The sequence below is a fragment of the Pseudophryne corroboree genome, chromosome 9 (assembly GCF_028390025.1).
Source record: "Pseudophryne corroboree isolate aPseCor3 chromosome 9, aPseCor3.hap2, whole genome shotgun sequence".
In the NCBI taxonomy this organism is placed as follows: Eukaryota; Metazoa; Chordata; class Amphibia; order Anura; family Myobatrachidae; genus Pseudophryne; species Pseudophryne corroboree.
In genome coordinates, this window is record NC_086452.1 from 7,566,927 (window position 1) to 7,586,364 (window position 19,438).

Sequence of the window (19,438 nt, forward strand, 5' to 3'; positions counted from 1 at the left end):
AGAGAGAGAGAGAAGAGGTCAAGGAAAAGAGAGAGAGAGAGAAACAAAAACGGAGGGGGGGGGGGGGTTTGGTGGGGGGTGCAATACTATATTATGGTGGTCATCTCGACAGTTTTGAAGGAGGTTGAGAGCAAGGTTGTGGTGGGTGCACCACTGGGCCAACCGGTCTACTTCCCGTCTATAGGCCGATTTGTCCCCGTCCTTGATGAGGCCAATGACGGTGGTGTCATCGGCAAATTTGATGATCTTTACTGATTGCGCCTCTGAGGTGCAGTCATTTGTGTACAGGGAGAAGAGCAGGGGTGAGAGGACACAACCCTGAGGGGCCCCTGTACTAATGGACTGCGCTTGAGAGGTGAATTCCTCGCTTTCACAACCTGTGTTCTATCTGATTAGGCCCCAGTTCACAAACAGCGTATACACAATACCTGGACCGGACTTGCATGGATGGGATCTCATGTATGAAATTGCCGGGTATTTCTGTGTATCAGCAGCAATACAATACAATAATTTCCAACTGCCAGATAATCTTTTACACAACATTAAAGAGACAACCTGCTGTGTCCCAACACCTCCCTGGGGCTTCCTCTTGGTCCAGTCCTAAACCCAGGTCGCCTTAGCCCGGGGCACCTGAACTGTTGTGCCCTGTCCTGCAAACACCTGGGGTGGCATTCGGTCTGGACTGCCACATATCCTCCCCCTAAGCTTCCAGCCTACGGGTGAAGCCGAGTCCATCTTTGGCGCACATACCTGCTCGCCGATCTCAGCAGGCGTACCTCTTTTTGGGTCGGTCTCTCTCTGAGTCCTCCTCTTCCCCTCTAGCTTCACCCCACACAGCTCTGCACCTTTTGAGGAGAGGAACTTCCTTGAAAGGGCATCTGCATTGCCCTGTAATCCTCCTGCTCTGTGCTGGACCTTGAAGCGGTACGGCTGGAGGGCAAGGAACCACCGTGTTACCCAGGTGTTGGTCTTCTTATTCAGGCACATCCATCGGAGCGGAGCGTGATCGGTGATAAAGGTGAACTCCTGTCCTGTACTGAGATAGTACCTCAGAGTCTCTACTGCCCACTTGATAGCCAGGCATTCCTGCTGTACCGTGGCATATCGCTGTTCCCTAGGCAGTAGTTTCTTGCTGAGGTAGAGGACTGGTTTCTCTTCCCCACCTACCTCCTGAGACAAGACTGCTCCAAGGCCTGTTCCTAAAGCGTCTGTCTGCAGGATGAACCTTTTACCAAAGTCCGGGGCTATCAACACTGGTGCTTTACACAGGGCACTTTTTTTTTTTTAAACAATAGTTTTTATTTGATTTAGAAGCAGAAGAAAAAAAGAGTACAGAAAGAAGAGAGGTGGGTAACATTCGGGTTACAGGTATGGCACATGTAATAAATAATCACTCTTCATGAACGTATTCCACGCAGTGAACCCAAATATCTCAGGGCCACAGGAGAGCAGAGGGCCAAAAATGTAACTCTGAATAAAGATAAACACTCTCAAAACCGCTGCCCCAGATCAGTAAACAAGATAGCATGTTACACTAAAATGGTATCACAACCAAAACCCAAAAAGGAAAGAAATAAAGCAAGAGAAACAGAAGGAGAAGAGGGGGGTGGTCATCAGGCGCATGGCCTTAACAAATATGAGACTTATACTGTTGTGTCAATAAATGCGTTGCTAGTGAGTGAGGGATCCTGACGCTCCACGTATAGAGTCCAGTTGGACCATTTCCTCAAAGAGGTTGAAACCGACAGGGAATGTGGATAGATAGATGTTTCATATAGGTAATGTTTATGAACTTTATTGATAATGAGGCTAAGGGAAGGGATCGAATCCGATTTCCACTTTTGGGCGATGGCTGCTTTTGTGGCAATTAAAATATGGTCCAACAGATATTAGTCGCCACCTGTAAGTAAACCCGGATGGTAATGGAAAAGAGCAATTACCGGATCAGCAGGAATCTCCTCACCCAATACCTCCGCAATAAATGCAAATACTCTTAACCACAGGGGTTGTACCCGTGGACAAGTCCAAAAGATGTGAAACAGAGAGCCTATAAACCCGCAATCCCTCCAGCTAAATTTGGAGGAGCTGGGCCAAATCTTGTGTTGTGTTGTGTTGTCTTTCTGGAGGAAAAATGGCTCTGTGACATAATTTATAATACATCTGAGTGGTTTATGCACTTCGAAATCTTGAAGCATAGACCCGGGATATGACTCCAGTCTTCATTCAAGAGAGGCCTAGCGAGATCTGTTTCCCATTTTATTTGGGCACGTAGTTTACCTTTTTTGGTGTCTTTGATTAATACAGTGTACCACTAAGAGATTCCACCTCTAGAACTAGGGAGCTGTAGTCGGGCAAGTAATAACTTTAGGATAGCAGGGGGAGCTACTTGGACAGCAGTCTGGCTCCCCAACCAATGTCGAATCTGTAAGTGTTTATAAAAGTTATGCTTTGGAATGCCATGTGTCCGTTGCAAGTCATAAAAAGGGATCAGACCCCTCGGGTCGCAGGTGTCGCCAATCTTCAGCAGGCCCATAGGTCACGATCCAGGTAATTCTTTATTAGTATTTACCTTCCAAATGCCTCCTGAGACTGTCCTAGCGTTCCAAGCCTGGATTCCATCTGCACTGTCTGCATGCAGCACGCTGCATTCTCATTGTCTCAAGTTTCTCGACTGTGAATCTGGCAGCTTCATGGTTAAACTCACATGCAAGTTACAAACAGTCTTTCCCTCCAAGTTCAAACATGGGCGCAGCCATGTTGGTTTTCATCACATGTTACTTTTCAGCCTATCAGCTGCACTCAGCTCTCTGCCTAATTATCCAGCAGCTGAACTCTAGACTCTGCTTAATCAGCCAGCCAATCCCTGCTTCCCAGCAGGTATAAATATCCTGTTCCTGGGCTGGAAAGTTGTCAGTGCTTCAATTGTCTTCAGTTATTCCAGTGTGCAGTTCTCCTATGGACTTTCTCTGCAGTACAGCCTGACTCCCTGGTGATTACACTCTGCAGTGTAACCCGACACTCCAGTGATTAACCCTCTACAGTCTACCCTGATTCACCTGTGTCTGAACTTTGGATTTCCAGCAGCCATCCTCCATTTACATTCTCTGTATTCCTGCGAACCTCAGCTTCTTCTACAGCTCTCCAGCGATCCCCAGCATCACTTCATGCTTCACCTGTGCTTCTAAGTCATACTTACCTACTTTGTTAGTCTCCTCTCCGGGAGAAGCCCGGAGAGGAGACGTTGCAGGTGTCTTCGGGGGGCGGGGCCGGATTGTGACATCACTAAGCCCCGCCCCCGCATCGGGAATTGCCGCGATTCGCGGGTCCGCGGGAAGGGGGCGGGGCTAAAATGACGCAATTTGCATCATTTTAACCCCTTCTCCACCCGACGGACCCGCGAATCTCTCCATCCTGCTCACATCACTAGGGTGTGAGCAGGATGCGGGAGACCTGCCCACTCTTCCGGGGGTGCGGGGGGCTACCCCAAAAAACGGGAGCCTCCCGCAGCTTCCGGGAGAGTAGGTAAGTATGTTCTAAGTACAATAGTGCATTTCTATCTGCGAACCCCAGCTTCACTCAAAGCTTATCAACGATCCCCAGCATCACTTTATGCTTCAGTTTGATTTGGTTTGATTTGGCACCGGCCCACCATGTACCCCAAGTACTTAGCCTCCGACATACCTATCGCACACTTCTCTGGGTTGGCTGTGAAGCCGTGGAAGTGCAGAGTCTTTAATACGGCTTCCACTTTGGCCAGATGAGACTCCCAGTGATCGCTGAAGATAACAATGTCATCTAGGTACTCGGCTGTGTACTTTCGATGATGGGGCTGGAGGAGCTTATTCATAGCCCGCTGGAATGTGGCCGGGGCCCTATGAAGACCAAACGGCAAGACTCCAAAATGAAACAAACCATCTGGGGTGGAAAAAGCCATTTTCGTCTTGGCAGCCTCGTTGAGGGGAATCTACCAAAAGCCTTTAGTAAGGTCAAGAGTGGTTAAGTATTGGCTTTGGGCCAGTTGCTCAATCATCTCATCAACATGTGGCATGGAATAGGCATCAAAGTTAGATACTTGGTTCAACCGGCGGAAGTCGTTGCAGAACCGCAGTGCTCCGGACAGCTTGGGCACCAGCACTATGGGGTTATTCCACCCGCTGGTGGACTCTTCAATAACCCCCAGGCAAAATATGTCCTCCACTTCTTTGCATACTGCATCACTCTTTGCCTCAGGTATACGGTACGGCCGCAGATTGACGACTACCTCCGGAGGAGTAATGATATTGTGCTCAATGATTTTAGTCCTCCCTGGAATCGCTGAAAAGACATTTAAAATTCTACTAACCATGTCTTGAGCTTCACACGTCTTGACCTCGTCGAGAAATCTGTCAGTTGGGACCGCGCATGCTGAGACCTTGGCCACTCTTGCAGTTGCTGTCTCTGAGCTTTCCTCCCAACGCTTCAGCAGATTTATATTATAAATTTGTGTAAGCTTTCGCTTTCCCGGTTGGCTCACATGATCCCACAGCCTCCAGCACTGTATATGGCCTTTGCCAATGGACATAAAGCTTGCCCTCCACTGTGGGTACCAGGACCAAGACTTTGTCTCCAGGGTTAAAACTCTGTTTCTCAGCTGGGACATCATAATGATATTTCTGTCTAGACTGGGCCTGAGTCATATGGTCCCTGACCAATAGAGCTATCTGCTGGAACCGTCAGTAGAGCTGGTGAACTAACTGTACTACATTTGGCTCCAGAGATATCTGTTGTTCCCATCCCTCCTTTAGGAGGTCCAGGATTACCCGGTACTGTCTGCCGTACAACAGCTTAAAGGGGCTGAAACCAGTAGAGGACTGGGTAACCTCTTGGATGGCGAACATCAGAAAAGGTAGGAGCTGGTCCCAATCCCTTTTGTCCTGGGAAACTGCCCTCCTGAGCATATGTTTGAGTGTGCGGTTAAAACGCTCCACCAAACCATAAGTTGGAAATGATACACTGAGGTGCAAATCTTCTTAACCCCCAGCAGCCAATATAAGTCACTCATCAGCCGGGACATAAAGGGGGTTCCCAGGTCAGTGAGGACCTTCTTGGGTATGGCCAGGCGGGAGAAGATCAGCATTAGTTCTTTAGCAATGGTTGCTGTCTTCATATTTCTTAGAGGGATGGCTTCAGGGTATCGTGTGGCATAATCAAGAAGGACTAAGATATACTGATGTCCCCTTGCTGATTTTTCTACTGGCCCCACAATATCCATTCCAATCCTTTCAAAGGTAACGGAAATTACCGGAAGAGCAATGAGGGGAGCTCTGTACTGGGGCTTTGGTGCGGTACGCTGGCAGATAGGACACTCCTGACAGTACTTTGCTACTGATGCTCGGATTCCCTGCCAGAAAAACCCCTGCTGTATCCTCTGCAGAGTTTTCTCCTCCCCAAATGTCCTTCCCACAGCTGTGAATGGGCAGCTTCCAGGACCAGAGGCTGATGGACCGTGGTACTATAAGCTGCTCAACTTTCTTGCCCCATTCCTCGACAACCCAATATAGTAAATCCTCCTCTACTATGAAATAAGGGCTGCCCCCCTGGGTAAGGGCGAATACATTTTCCCATTATAAGTACAAATGTTCTGGAAAGCATTTGCGAGGTTCGGGTCTTCCCACTGAAGCGACATGACAGTTTTTACTGTCCTTTTGTCACTCGGCTCCCCCATATCAGTCAGCTCTTCTGGCGCAGACGTACCGACTCCACACAGACACTCAGTTCCTGAAGACTTACTCGACCTTCGAGCCATGAAGCTGGAAGAGGAAGGAGCTCCTCGAGTTGAAACGCCAGCAGTTCCGATAGGCCAGGGAAATCTCGCCCCCGGATCAAAGCATAGGACGAGCGCGGGGCGGCGGCTGCTACCAGCTGGATTGTCCACCCCTGATGTTGCACTGAAAACGGAACTCTGGGGTACTTGCGAGTGGAACCATGGATGCAGAGCACCTCACCGCAGCTAACACCTGGTCAGCGCCTTCAGGGACCGACCCCGCGGAGATAATTGACAATTCACTCCCGGTATCGACAAGCGCCTTGATTGGCTGTGCTGCGAGTTGGAGGGTCACCTGGAAACGGGAGGGCACAGACGAATCCTTGCTTTCAACACAGCTGTAGGCTGGTTGTCCAGATTTCCCTGCTCTGCACTCCATAGGTTCAGGCTGTTTGGTACAGTCCTTTCGGGTGTGGCCCTGTTCCCCGCACTCATAGCAGACAACCGGATTGGTCCGGACCCCAGTTTCCAGAGTTTGACGGGTCCCGGGTCTTGGGACTGGCCGAGTCTCTCAGTCTAAGGGCTTAGCCATTTTCCACAGCGCAGCATATCTCTCCATTGCGGCGGCTAAGTCCTCCATATTATGAGGGTCAGCCTGGAGAACCCACTTCTGCATGCCTCTGTCTAAGACCCGCACCCGCCGGTCTATGGCTACGGTCTGCACCACTTGGGCAGCCGTATTCCTTTCCCGCTGAAGCCAAGACCTCACCATTTTTAGAAGTTCAGCCAGCTGGATTCGAGAATTCTCTGTCGAGGTCCAACGCCAATCCTGGAACCGCTGGGCTTTGCAGGCCTTGGTTACGCGATGTGACCTAATATGGCAGCTTTAAGCTGTGAATAGGTGGATGCCTGGTCCACCGGGAGGTCATGGTACATTTTCTAGGGATCGCCCGTCAAATATGGGGCCAGCTTATTCGCCCAGCTATCCTCTGGCCATCCCAGATGTGCGGCAGCGCGCTCAAAGGTCCCCAGGTAGGCTTCTACATCGTCTGAGGGACACATCTTTTGCAACTGCCTTGGCTCCTGGTGATGCTGTCGCAGGAGAACCACTTCATCACGAATCGGGTGCAGGGTTTCCTGCTGAGCCTGTACTTGTGTTTGGAGAAGCTGCATCTGGGATTGTTGCCCCACAGCCACATTAGTTACGGTCCTTAACAACTCCTCCATGGTGGACAGGACGGATACATGGTATGTGAATCTCGCGTCCCTTAACATACACCAACAAATTACAATTCAGCAAAAAAAAAACACAATTTTTTTTTCCTTTAAACTAACTGACACACACACCCTGGCTGGTTACTAACCTGACCAGAGGACGTTTGCCGAGTCTGTGGAGACGGTCACGGCTCCGGCGGCTCCTGCAAACGCTGGGTTCCTTCTGCGCTTGGTGCATCCAGCAGAGGGTCCCTATAATTTACAACTGCCAGATAATCTTTTACACAACAACAAAGAGTCAACCTGCTGTGTCCCAACACCACCCAGGGGCTTCCTCTTGGTCCAGTTCTAAACCCAGGTCACATCTACATACTTCCCAACATGACCCTCTCCAGGAGGGGCAAAATGTTCTGTTCCTGGACTTCCCTCTTAATTTATGATTTCCATCACCTGTGCTGAACACCTTTCTTATCCAGTAACCTGTTCCACACAGGTGATTGCAATCATACATTAAGAGGAAAGTCACATTGTATGATTGTTACACTATTTATTTGTTTATTCTTGTGGAAAATAAATATTTGGACAATCAGAAAGTTGAACTCGATACTTTGTAATATAACCTCGTTTGGCAATTACAGAGGTCACACGTTTCCTGTAGTTCTTGACCAGGTTTGCACCATACTTGCCTACTTTTGAAAAAGCATTTCAGGGAGATGTGACAGTAACACATATCATTGCGGACCTGTACAGATACATCTGAGACGCAGGTCATAAAAATAACTTACATCCAAATGTAAATGAGCCCCAAAGTTAGCAAGATCTACTTTTTGAAGAAAAGACTCTTATATTTTGCAGGATTTGTTTGTGTATTGTGTTTTACAAGAGGTTCCATATACTGTAAGTGGCCACAAGAAACCTTTAAAATGCATATAGCCTGTGTCTTATAACCAATGCAGGGAAATGGCACTGATGATACCATTTAAATTTATGTATCTATGATTTCTTTTTTTTTTTTTCAAGGAGATTGAGGGACCATTCAGGGAGTGAGGGAGATTGCTGCTATTTCAGGGAGTCTCCTGCAGAATGAGGGAGGGTAGGCAACTATGGTTTGCACACACTGTAGCAGGTATTTTGTCCCACTCTTCCACGCAGATCTTCTCTAGATCTGTCATATTTTGGGGCTGTTGCCGGGCAACATGGGCTTTCAACTTCCTCCACAGATTTTCTATTGGGTTGAGGTCTGGAGACTGGCTAGGCCACTCCGGGACCTGGAAATACTTCTTACTCCTTAGTTGCCCGGGCGGGATGTTTGGGTTCATTGTCATGCTGGAAGATTCAGCCACGTTCCATCTTCAATGAGGGAAGGAGGTTTTTGCCCAAAGTCTCACGATACATGGCCCCATTCATCCTCTCCTTAATACGGATCAGTCGTCCTGTACCCTTTGCAGAAAAGCAGCCCCAAAGCATGAGGTTTCCACCACCATGCTTCACAGTGGGTATGGTGTTCTTGGGATGCCATTCATCATTCTTCTTCCTCCAAACACGGCGAATGGAGTTTATACCAAAAAGTTTGATTTTGCTCTCATCTGACCACATTACATTCTCCCAATCCTCCTCTGAATCATCCAGATGGTCACTGGCAAACTTTAGATGGGCCTGGATATGTGCTGGCTTAAGCATGAGGACCTTTCGGGCGCTGCAGGATTTCAATCCATGACGACGTAGTGTGTTACTAATGGTAACCTTTGTGACTGTGGTCCCAGCTCTCTTGATGTCATTGACCAGGTCCACCCGTGTAGTTCTGGGCTGATTCCTCACCGTTCTCAAGTTCATTGATACCCCACGAGGTGAGATCTTGCATGGAGCCCCAGGTCGAGGGAGATTGTCAGTGATCTTGTTTTTCTTCCATTTTTTAATAATTGCGCCAACAGTTGATCTTTTCTCACCAAGCTGCTTGCCTATTGTCGAGTAGCTCATCCCAGCCTTGTGCAGCTCTACAATTTTGTCCCTGGTGTCCTTAGACAGCTCTCTGGTCTTGGCCATGGTGGAGAGGTAGCAGTCTGACTGTTTGAGGGTGTGGACAGGTGTCTTTTATACAGATAACCAGTTCAAACAGGTGCCATTAATACAGGTAACGAGTGGAGGATAGAAGAGCTTCTTAAAGAAGAAGTAACAGGTCTGTGAGAGCCAGAAATCTTGCAGCTTGGTAGGTGTCCAAATATTTATTCTCCACAAGAATAAACAAATACATTGTTTAAAAATCATACAATGTGATTTCCCTCCAGATTCTGTCCCTCAAAGTTGAAGTGTACCTATGATGGAAATTACAGACCTCTCTCATCTTTTTAAGTGGGTCAACTTGCACAATCGTGGCTGTCCAAATACTTTTTTGCCCCACTGTACGTGTGGGGGAATTATACACAGGTGCAGCAGTATATACATGTGGGCATTACACACAGGTGCATCAGTACATACATGTGGGCATTACACACAGGTGCAGCAGTATATACATGTGGGCATTATACACAGGTGCAGCAGTATATACATGTGGGCATAATACACAGGTGCAGCAGTATATATACTTGTGGGCATTACACACAGGTGCAGCAGTATATACATGTGGGCATTATACACAGGTGCAGCAGTATATACATGTGGGCATAATACACAGGTGCAGCAGTATATACATGTGGGCATTATACACAGAAGCAGCAGTATATACATGTGGGCATTATACGCAGGTGCAGCGGTATATACATGTGGGCATTATACACAGGTGCAGCAGTATATACATGTGGGCATTATACACAGGAGCAGCAGTTATAATATATCGTTTGTATATTTCATATAGTGTATACGTTAGTGTACGGGAAAGGCTCTGCCTCTCCCCACCTCATGTCACTGATAGAGATATATATATATATATATATCTCTATGAAAAGATAGTTGTACGGAGAGCGATCAAATGTATGTACCTACATCCATTTGAGGTAACAAGCTGACACCCTGGTAGATTATAGATCAGGGGGATTTTACATTTTTTTGCACTGTTCTCATACGAGTGTTAACATTTAAGATACTGTATCTGTGGCGCTGATACCTTTCCTAGTATGTATGTATGTATGTATGTATGTATATATATATATATATATATATATATGAAAAGATAGTTGTATGGAGAGTGCTCAAATGTATGTTAATGTCTCTTTAGTTCTTTCAGTAAAAATTCTACGATTTGGATTTGACTACGGAGAGTTGAATGATTCTGAAAAAGACCCTCTCACCAGATTCACCCAGACAGGATAACACTCATTGATCCAAAGCTTCCATAAAAATTTGTTTTAAAATCTTTTTTTGTAAAGTAATAAAAGACTCTTACATTGCTCTTAACATTTGTGGGACATGATCTTATTAGGACTTGCTGTCCACCCCAGCCGGGGAGGAGCTCAAGTGACAGCCTGTCCACCCACTAATGTCTAATCATCCAACGCGTCTCGTCTAACCAGACTTCATCAGGGGTGTTTTTTTATATGTAAGAGCTGTGCTCTAACTGGAGAGAAGTAAAAATGGGGATGATGTCCCTAATTGTAATTAAAAAGTCTCAGTGATAATATCTTATATTTGGTAATACAACCAGTGCAAGAAACTCAGATTTTCATATAACCAGCGTACAGGACAGTTCTGATTCTTTATTTAATTTGATAGCTGCAAACTAGAGCTGCTGTCCTCAACGCTGTCCTCACTCTGAATCAGAGTGCAGCTCTTACATATAAAAAACACCCCTGAAAGAACTAAAGAGACATTAACATACATTTGAGCGCTCTCCGTACAACTATCTTTTCTGTTAAATTACTGGTTCTCGACTGCCAGGAGGACTTGTATTGGAGATCAGCAGCCGTTTCTCCCCAAGGACTATTGGGTCTAAGGCGGGATTTATAGCGCAACTTGGTTATTTGTTTCTATTTTATATATATATATATATATATATATATAGTGAGGGGATTGTTACAGAGCAGAAGGGGAACCTTTGATAGAACATGGATGGTGAGATAATTACCAGCATGGTATTGGTGCAGTCTGACATCAGCCTCACATACGGCTTCAGGACGTCATAGTGGAAGGCCGGAGTAATCAGCCTGCGGTGCTGGAACCATTTCTGTCCTGATAACACCAGCAGCCCTTTCCCTGGTGACACATATAAGACAGTTATTGTACAGCACCGGGTAGGGTTGGATGTAAGTCCAATATTGAAGCACAAAATGGTATTCCTACTAGGCCATGCCACCTGAGGCCGGTATATGCACTAGGCCATGCCACCTGGGGCCGGTATCCGCACTAAGGCCATGCCACCTGGGGCCGGTATCCGCACTAGGCCATGACACATGGGGCCGGTATCCGCACTAGGCCATGCCGTACAGGGCCAGTATCCACACTAGGCCATGCCACCTGGGGCCGGTATCCGCACTAGGCCATGCCACCTGGGGCCGGTATCCGCACTAAGGCCATGCCACCTGGGGCCGGTATCCGCACTAGGCCATGCCACCTGGGGCCGGTATCCGCACTAGGCCATGCTACCTGGGGCCGGTATCTGCACTAGGCCATGCCACCCGAAGCTGGTATCCGCACAAGGCCATGCCACCTGGGGCCGGTATCCGCACTAGGCCATGCCACCCGGGGTCCGGTATCCCCACTAGGCCATGTCACACGAGGTCCGGTATCCGCACTGGGCCATGCCACCCGGGGCCGGTATCCGCATTGGGCCATGCTGCCCATAGCTAGTATCTGCACTAGGCTATGCCGCCTACACCTGTCCCATCGATATGGAACCCCCATATACCTGTCCACACATCTTCTTACCCAGTATTATACACTTAGGCTGTGAGAGGGGAGGGCTAGGGTTAGGCTGTGGGAGGAGAAGGTTAGGCTGTGGGAGGGGAGAGCTAGGGATAGGCTGTGGGAGGGGAGGGTTAGGGATAGGCTGCGGGAGGGGAGGGCTAGGGTTAGACTGTGGGAGGGGAGGGCTAGGGTTAGACTGCGGGAGGGGAGGGCTAGGGATAGGCTGTGAGAGGGGAGGGCTAGGGATAGGCTGCGGGAGGGGAGGGCTAGGGTTAGGCTGCGGGAGGGGAGGGCTAGGGATAGGCTGCGAGAGGGGAGGGCTAGGGATAGGCTGCGGGAGGGGAGGTCTAGGGATAGGCTGCGGGAGGAGAGGGCTAGGGATAGGCTGTGGGAGAGGAGGTCTAGGGATAGGCTGTGGGAGGGGAGGGCTAGGGATAGGCTGCGAGAGGGGAGGGCTAGGGATAGGCTGTGGGAGGGGAGGGCTAGGGATAGGCTGCAAGAGGGGAGGGCTAGGGATAGGCTGCGGGAGGGGAGGGCTAGGGATAGGCTGCGGGAGAGGAGGTCTAGGGATAGGCTGTGGGAGGAGAGGGCTAGGGTTAGGCTGCTGGAGGGGAGGGTTAGGTTTAGGCTGCAGGGTTAGGGTTAGGCTGTGAGAGGAGAGGGTTAGGGTTATGCTGCGGGAAGGGAGGGCTAGGCTGCAGGGGGAGGGTTAGGCTGTGAGAGGAGAGAGTTAGGGTTAGGCTGTGAGAGGAGAGAGTTAGGGTTAGGCTGCGGGAAGGGAGGGCTAGGCTGCAGGGGGAGGGTTAGGCTGTGGGAGGTGAGGGTTAGGGTTAGACAGTGGGAGGAGAGGGTTAGGGTTAGGCTATGCGAGGAGAGGGTTAGGCTGCAGGGGGAAGGTTAGGCTGTCAGAGGAGAGGGTTAGGGTTAGGCTGTGAGAGGAGAGAGTTAGAGTTAGGCTGCAGGGGGAGGGTTAGGCTGTGAGAGGAGAAGGTTAGGGTTAGGCTGTGAGAGGAGAGGGTTAGGGTTAGGCTGGGGGAGGAGAGAGTTAGGGTTAGGCTGTGAGAGGAGAGAGTTAGGGTTAGGCTGCGGGAAGGGAGGGCTAGGCTGCAGGGGGAGGGTTAGGCTGTGAGAGGAGAGAGTTAGGGTTAGGCTGTGAGAGGAGAGAGTTAGGGTTAGGCTGCGGGAAGGGAGGGCTAGGCTGCAGGGGGAGGGTTAGGCTGTGGGAGGTGAGGGTTAGGGTTAGACAGTGGGAGGAGAGGGTTAGGGTTAGGCTATGAGAGGAGAGGGTTAGGCTGCAGGGGGAAGGTTAGGCTGTGAGAGGAGAGGGTTAGGGTTAGGCTGTAAGAGGAGAGGGTTAGGGTTAGGCTGTGAGAGGAGAGGGTTAGAGTTAGGCTGCAGGGGGAGGGTTAGGCTGTGAGAGGAGAGGGTTAGGGTTAGGCTGTGAGAGGAGAGGGTTAGGCTGCAGGGGGAGGGTTAGGCTGTGGGAGGTGAGGGTTAGGGTTAGGCTGTGAGAGGAGAGGGTTAGGCTGTGGGAGGAGAGGGTTACGGTCAGGCTGTGAGAGGAGAGGGTTAGGGTTAGGCTGGGGGAGGAGAGAGTTAGGGTTAGGCTGTGAGAGGAGAGAGTTAGGGTTACGCTGCGGGAAGGGAGGGTTAGGCTGCAGGGGGAGGGTTAGGCTGTGGGAGGTGAGGGTTAGGGTTAGACAGTGGGAGGAGAGGGTTAGGCTATGAGAGGAGAGGGTTAGGCTGCAGGGGGAAGGTTAGGCTGTGAGAGGAGAGGGTTAGGGTTAGGCTGTAAGAGGAGAGGGTTAGGGTTAGGCTGTGAGAGGAGAGGGTTAGAGTTAGGCTGCAGGGGGAGGGTTAGGCTGTGAGAGGAGAGGGTTAGGGTTAGGGTTAGGCTGTGAGAGGAGAGGGTTAGGCTGCAGGGGGAGGGTTAGGCTGTGGGAGGTGAGGGTTAGGGTTAGGGTTAGGCTGTGAGAGGAGAGGGTTAGGCTGCAGGGGGAGGGTTAGGCTGTGAGAGGGGAGGGTTAGGCTGTGGGAGGAGAGGGTTACGGTTAGGCTGTGAGAGGAGAGGGTTAGGGTTAGGCTGGGGGAGGAGAGAGTTAGGGTTACGCTGCGGGAAGGGAGGGCTAGGCTGCAGGGGGAGGGTTAGGCTGTGAGAGGAGAGGGCTAGGCTGCAGTGGGAGGGTTAGGCTGTGAGAGGAGAGGGTTAGGCTGCAGGGGGAGGGTTAGGCTGTGAGAGGGGAGGGTTAGGCTGTAAGAGGAGAGGGTTAGGCTGCAGGGGGAGGGTTAGGCTATGAGAGAAGAGGGTTAGGCTGCAGGGGGAGGGTTAGGCTGTGAGAGGAGAGGGCTAGGCTGCAGTGGGAGGGTTAGGCTGTGAGAGGAGAGGGTTAGGCTGCAGGGGGAGGGTTAGGCTGTGAGAGGGGAGGGTTAGGCTGTAAGAGGAGAGGGTTAGGCTGCAGGGGGAGGGTTAGGCTATGAGAGAAGAGGGTTAGGCTGCAGGGGGAGGGTTAGGCTGTGAGAGGGTTGGGTTAGGCTGTAAGAGGAGAGGGTTAGGCTGCAGGGGGAGGGTTACGCTATGAGAGGAGAGGGTTAGGCTGCAGGGGGAGGGTTAGGCTGTGAGAGGGGAGGGTTAGGGTTAGACAGTGGGAGGAGAGGGTTAGGGTTAGGCTGTGAGAGGCGAGGGTTAGGGTGCAGGGGGAGGGTTAGGCTGTGAGAGGGGAGGGTTAGGCTGCAGGGGGAGGGTTAGGCTGTGAGAGGAGAAAGTTAGGGTTAGGCTGCGGGAAGGGAGGGCTAGGCTGCAGGGGAACGGTTAGGCTGTGGGAGGTGAGGGTTAGGGTTAGACAGTGGGAGGGGAGGGTTAGGGTTAGGCTGTGAGAAGAGAGGGTTAGGGTGAAGGGGGAGGGTTAGGCTGTGAGAGTGGAGGGTTAGGCTGTGGGAATGAAGGGCTAGGGATAGGCTCCATGGTGGTTTAGGGTTAGTTTAGTTGCTTGTACCTGTCAGGAGTATGGCGGTCAGGATGCCAGTGAAGGTACTCTCACCACTGGCATCTTATCTGCCAGTATCCCGCACCCAACCCATGTGTAGTATTATGACTCTTACTTTTTCCGTCAATGCCACTTTCCCTACACATGGAATGCGGTACGATAACATATATGAACCATATTGCTTAGATACACAGTGATAGGAATCCATTACCACTTAGGGGCGTATTCATGAAGCAGTGGAAAGAGTGGAGGAAATGACCAGTGGAGAAGTTGCCTATGGCAACCAATCAGCTTTAAAGGAAGCCTTTATCAAGTACATTCTATAAAATGTAAGGGAGATGCTGATTGGTTACTATGGATAACTTCTCCACTGGTCTGTTTGTCCGCTCTTCACTGCTTCATGAATTGACTCCATAGTATGAAGAGAAATGTGATGTTATAAAGATCTCCGTGCAGTGTAACCATTATATTATATTACATACCGATCCATGGAGTAATAAAGTAGTAGCCAAAATTTTCCTTCGGATCTGTAGGGAAGAGCAATCACATATCAGGACTTTGAACATCTTAAATTCTATAAGAGTAATCAGAGGAGTCTCTGGTGACCGGACGCTAGGCGGTGGCCTCTGCTTACTCCTGAGCTTATATCCCTCTGCCTGGAGCAGGTGAGCGCTGTAACCCGTCCACACCAAGTCCTCTACTGCACTGAACTACTGTATGTGTCCTGAGGCTCTGTATGTGCGGTACATGACCCGATCACTATGGCCACAGGTTAGCTTGGAGGCAGCTCCCGAGGATGAAAGGTTTGTATATAACCATTACTGATTCTTTCTCATTTCTCCCCTTTCCCATCTTCCAACTTACTGTGCGCTGTGGAATATCAGAGACCATGACTGCTACAGACTGGCAGGCATTCACCACCTATCTCTTTCCTACTCCATCGCTGAGCATGGCTAACCCCCTAGGAGATGGCTACCTCACTAGGAGATTACTTCCTCACTAGGAGATGGCTACCTCACTAGGAGATGGCTACCTCACGAGGAGGTGGCTACCTCCCTTGGAAATGGATCTAACCACATCACTGTCTCTGCCCTCCCACTTATCGATGAGATGACCAGTGGAGTAGGTTTCTTACTGTCAATGGGTTGCACTTTGCGGTCATCCCGTCTGAGTCCTTCTTCTCCTGCTTTGAAGTCCACACCACAAGTCTGGTCTCTACAGTCCACCTCCATGTTAGTGTCATCTATATATTCACCCAGTGCCACAATTCCTCAACTATTTTGCACCTGTTTCTTCATTTAAACTGACCTACCCACTGTTGTTCTAGGAGATTTGAACATGCCCATAGACATCCCTTCAGGCACTACTACCTTTATACTCTTCAAGCTTACATTATCTGACAATCCCATCCAGTGGATATCATCTCCAGCCCATTGTACTTATACCCCCATGTCTGCGCAGTATCTGGGTTTTCATACTGTGTCTTCCCCCTCTCTGATAGCACCTTCCTTCCCTTCTACTTCAGCTGGGCTCCTGCAGCACTGCCTGTACCCAAAAGCGGGCACATGTGGTGATACCTATACAGCCTGGACCCCTCTCTCAGCCTCACTAGAACCCTCCTTTCTTCTATTTGTACCCTATCCTTCTCAAATGCTGCTGTCCCATTCTACAGTACAGCAAAACACTCATTGAAGACCTTGTTTAGGCAGCTCTAGGCAACAGGTACCATCTCTGATGACCCAAACCTCAACCATTGCGCTCCTACCACTAGCAGAGATGTTCCCACACTGCTGAGCTCCTACATAGCAGACTTCTCCCATTACATTTGATCCTCTCTTTTTACCAGATTATGGGGGTAATTCCAAGTTGATCGCAGCAGGATTTTTGTTAGCAGTTGGGCAAAACCATGTGCACTGCAGGGGAGGCAGATGTAACATGTGCAGAGAGAGTTAGATTTGGGTGGGGTGTGTTCAAACTGAAATCTAAATTGCAGTGTAAAAATAAAGCAGCCAGTATTTACCCTGCACAGAAACAAAACAACCCATCCAAATCTAACTCTTTCTGCACATGTTACATCTGCCTCCCTTGCAGTGCACATGGTTTTGCCCAACTGCTAACAAAATTCCTGCTGCGATCAACTTGTAATTACCCCCCCCTCCCCTCCTATATCTTTGCCGCATGCTACTCTCTTCTCTGCCTACCGCACCGCTTTCACTGTACACAACTTTGCCATCTACTTCAAAAGCAAAATCTGCCCCACACATCAGCTCCTGTCAGATCCCTCAGTCCACCCCCACCTTCTGCACTACTCACATACCTGCCCTCCCATCACTGAAGGCAAGGATTTCACACTTCTTCCTCCTCATCTGCCCACTCAGTCCTGTCCCATCCCATCTTCTCCATGTCCTCCTCACAATACATGCTGACACATAGCTCATCTCTACAACCTGTCCTTTTCCACTAACGCTTTCCACCTTCATACATCATCCCTGATATACTGAGCAATTCTGGATCCCACAGTACCTCTTTCTGCAGCTACCTTTCCATTGCTCTCTTCCGCTTTGCTTCCAGGACTGTTGAACGTGTTGTATACAGCTGCTTGTTCCACTTTCTTACTACACCAATTGGGATCCCACCTAGACTGCCCCCACTAAAGATACATATGACGCGCTTACAGCTAAACGGAATGGTCCTTCTGCCCTCTCTGGCTCTTCCTATGCAGTCAACCCCCATCTTCTCCTCAATGCATTTCACTCCCTTGGTCTTTCAAGCAATGTTCTCTCCTGGGTGACCTTATACTTTACCGAATGCTCCTTAAGGCTCTACGCTGGGGTCTCCGCTTGTCCCTCTTTATACATATACTCTCAATGTGCTCATACACTACGTCAGCCTCCACTACCACCTCTATCTACCTCTCTGCTCTCTTATCCCGTGTGTCCAACTCGCGCTCTGCCATCTCCACATGGATGACCCAATGCTACCTAAAGCTCCATGCATCCAACATCCAATCCCACTATCGTGATGTCATCCTGTAATCCACCCTCAGCTTCACTCCACACACCCATTTCCATGCCCTGACTATGGGGGTCATTCCGAGTTGTTCGCTCGCAAGCTGCTTTTAGCAGCTTTGCACACGCTAAGCCGCCGCCTACTGGGAGTGAATCTTAGCTTATCAAAAATGCGAACGAAAGATTAGCAGAATTGCGAATAGACACTTCTTAGCAGTTTCTGAGTAGCTCCAGACTTACTCGGCATCTGCGATCAGTTCAGTCAGTTTCGTTCCTGGTTTGACGTCACAAACACACCCTGCGTTCGCCCAGACACTCCTCCGTTTCTCCAGCCACTCCCGCGTTTTTCCCAGAAACGGTAGCGTTTTTTCACACACACCCATATAACGGCCAGTTTCCGCCCAGAAACACCCACTTCCTGTCAATCACACTCCGATCACCAGAACGAAGAAAAAACCTCGTAATGCCGTGAGTAAAATACCTACCTGCATAGCAAATTTACTTGGCGCAGTCGCACTGCGGACATTGCGCATGCGCATTAGCGACTAATCGCTCCATTGCGAGAAAAAATTAACGAGCGAACAACTCGGAATGACCCCCTATATCTGAAACATTGCAAAATACCCCACTTTCTCACCCAGGACATTTACCAACACCATTATCCATCCTGTCATCATCTCCAATCCTGACATCTACAAATACCTCCTTCTCATCGCACTTTTCCTTATAGAACCCTATACTTGCCCGGGTAATGTCCTTTTTTCTCCAAGACCCAAAGAAAGAGGAAGACCTAAGAAAAGATAGCAGTACAGAGGTACAAAGCAACTCACAGAAAGTTGGAAAGTGAGCTGGTGCCTACGGGGTTGTTGTACAGATAAGTGTACGTGGTAATGCGTCTTCTGGTATTAATCATCAACAACACAATAACATATACGCGCAGCTCTTACCCTGTCTGGAGAGGATGGCCTTAGCATAGTCAGGGTGGCAAATGGTTAAAGATGCAAAGAAATTTCCCAGCCACAGGGGATAGGCGTATGGATACTGCTCAGCGTAACCCGTTATGACTTCCAAGTCTTTTCCATCCCCATGGAACTGCGGGAGAAATAAATGATAATAATATATCTGTACAACAGTGGTCTGGGATAAGAGAGACCCGTCTACGCTTTGTGTCTCCTGTGTGTTATACGCCCCATTACATCAATATGTCTGGCCCTCTTCTCCAAACACAATTAGGACAATGGGGGTCATTCCGAGTTGTTCGCTCGCAAGCTGCTTTTAGCAGCTTTGCACACGCTAAGCCGCCGCCTACTGGGAGTGAATCTTAGCTTATCAAAATTGCGAACGAAAGATTAGCAGAATTGCGAATAGACACTTCTTAGCAGTTTCTGAGTAGCTCCACACTTACTCGGCATCTGCGATCAGTTCAGTCAGTGTCGTTCCTGGTTTGAAGTCACAAACACACCCAGCGTTCGCCCAGACACTCCTCAGTTTCTCCTGCCACTCCCGCGTTTTTTCCCAGAAACGGTAGCTTTTTTTCGCACACATAAAACGGCCAGTTTCCGCCCAGAAACACCCACTTCCTGTCAATCACATTACGATCACCAGAACGAAGAAAAAACCTCCTAATGCCGTGAGTAAAATACCTAACTGCA

The 19,438-nt window shown here is 49.4% G+C and overlaps 1 protein-coding gene across 3 annotated transcripts in view; it reads right to left on the bottom strand.

Moving 5' to 3' along the window:
* Nucleotides 1–19,438, bottom strand: part of LOC134957226 (cytochrome P450 4A4-like) — a 96,344-nt gene that overhangs the window by 47,500 nt on the left and 29,406 nt on the right. For all 3 annotated transcript variants that reach the window (XR_010186528.1, XR_010186529.1, XM_063938929.1), the window contains exons 2-4: nucleotides 18,734–18,878; nucleotides 15,261–15,305; nucleotides 11,016–11,143 (exon numbers count right to left, since the gene is read on the bottom strand). Coding sequence is in view for 1 of the 3 variants with exons in the window: in XM_063938929.1 (XP_063794999.1) it covers nucleotides 11,016–11,143; nucleotides 15,261–15,305; nucleotides 18,734–18,878 (318 nt within the window). In the remaining 2 variants the exon portion in view is untranslated. The remainder of the gene's footprint in view (nucleotides 1–11,015; nucleotides 11,144–15,260; nucleotides 15,306–18,733; nucleotides 18,879–19,438) is intronic.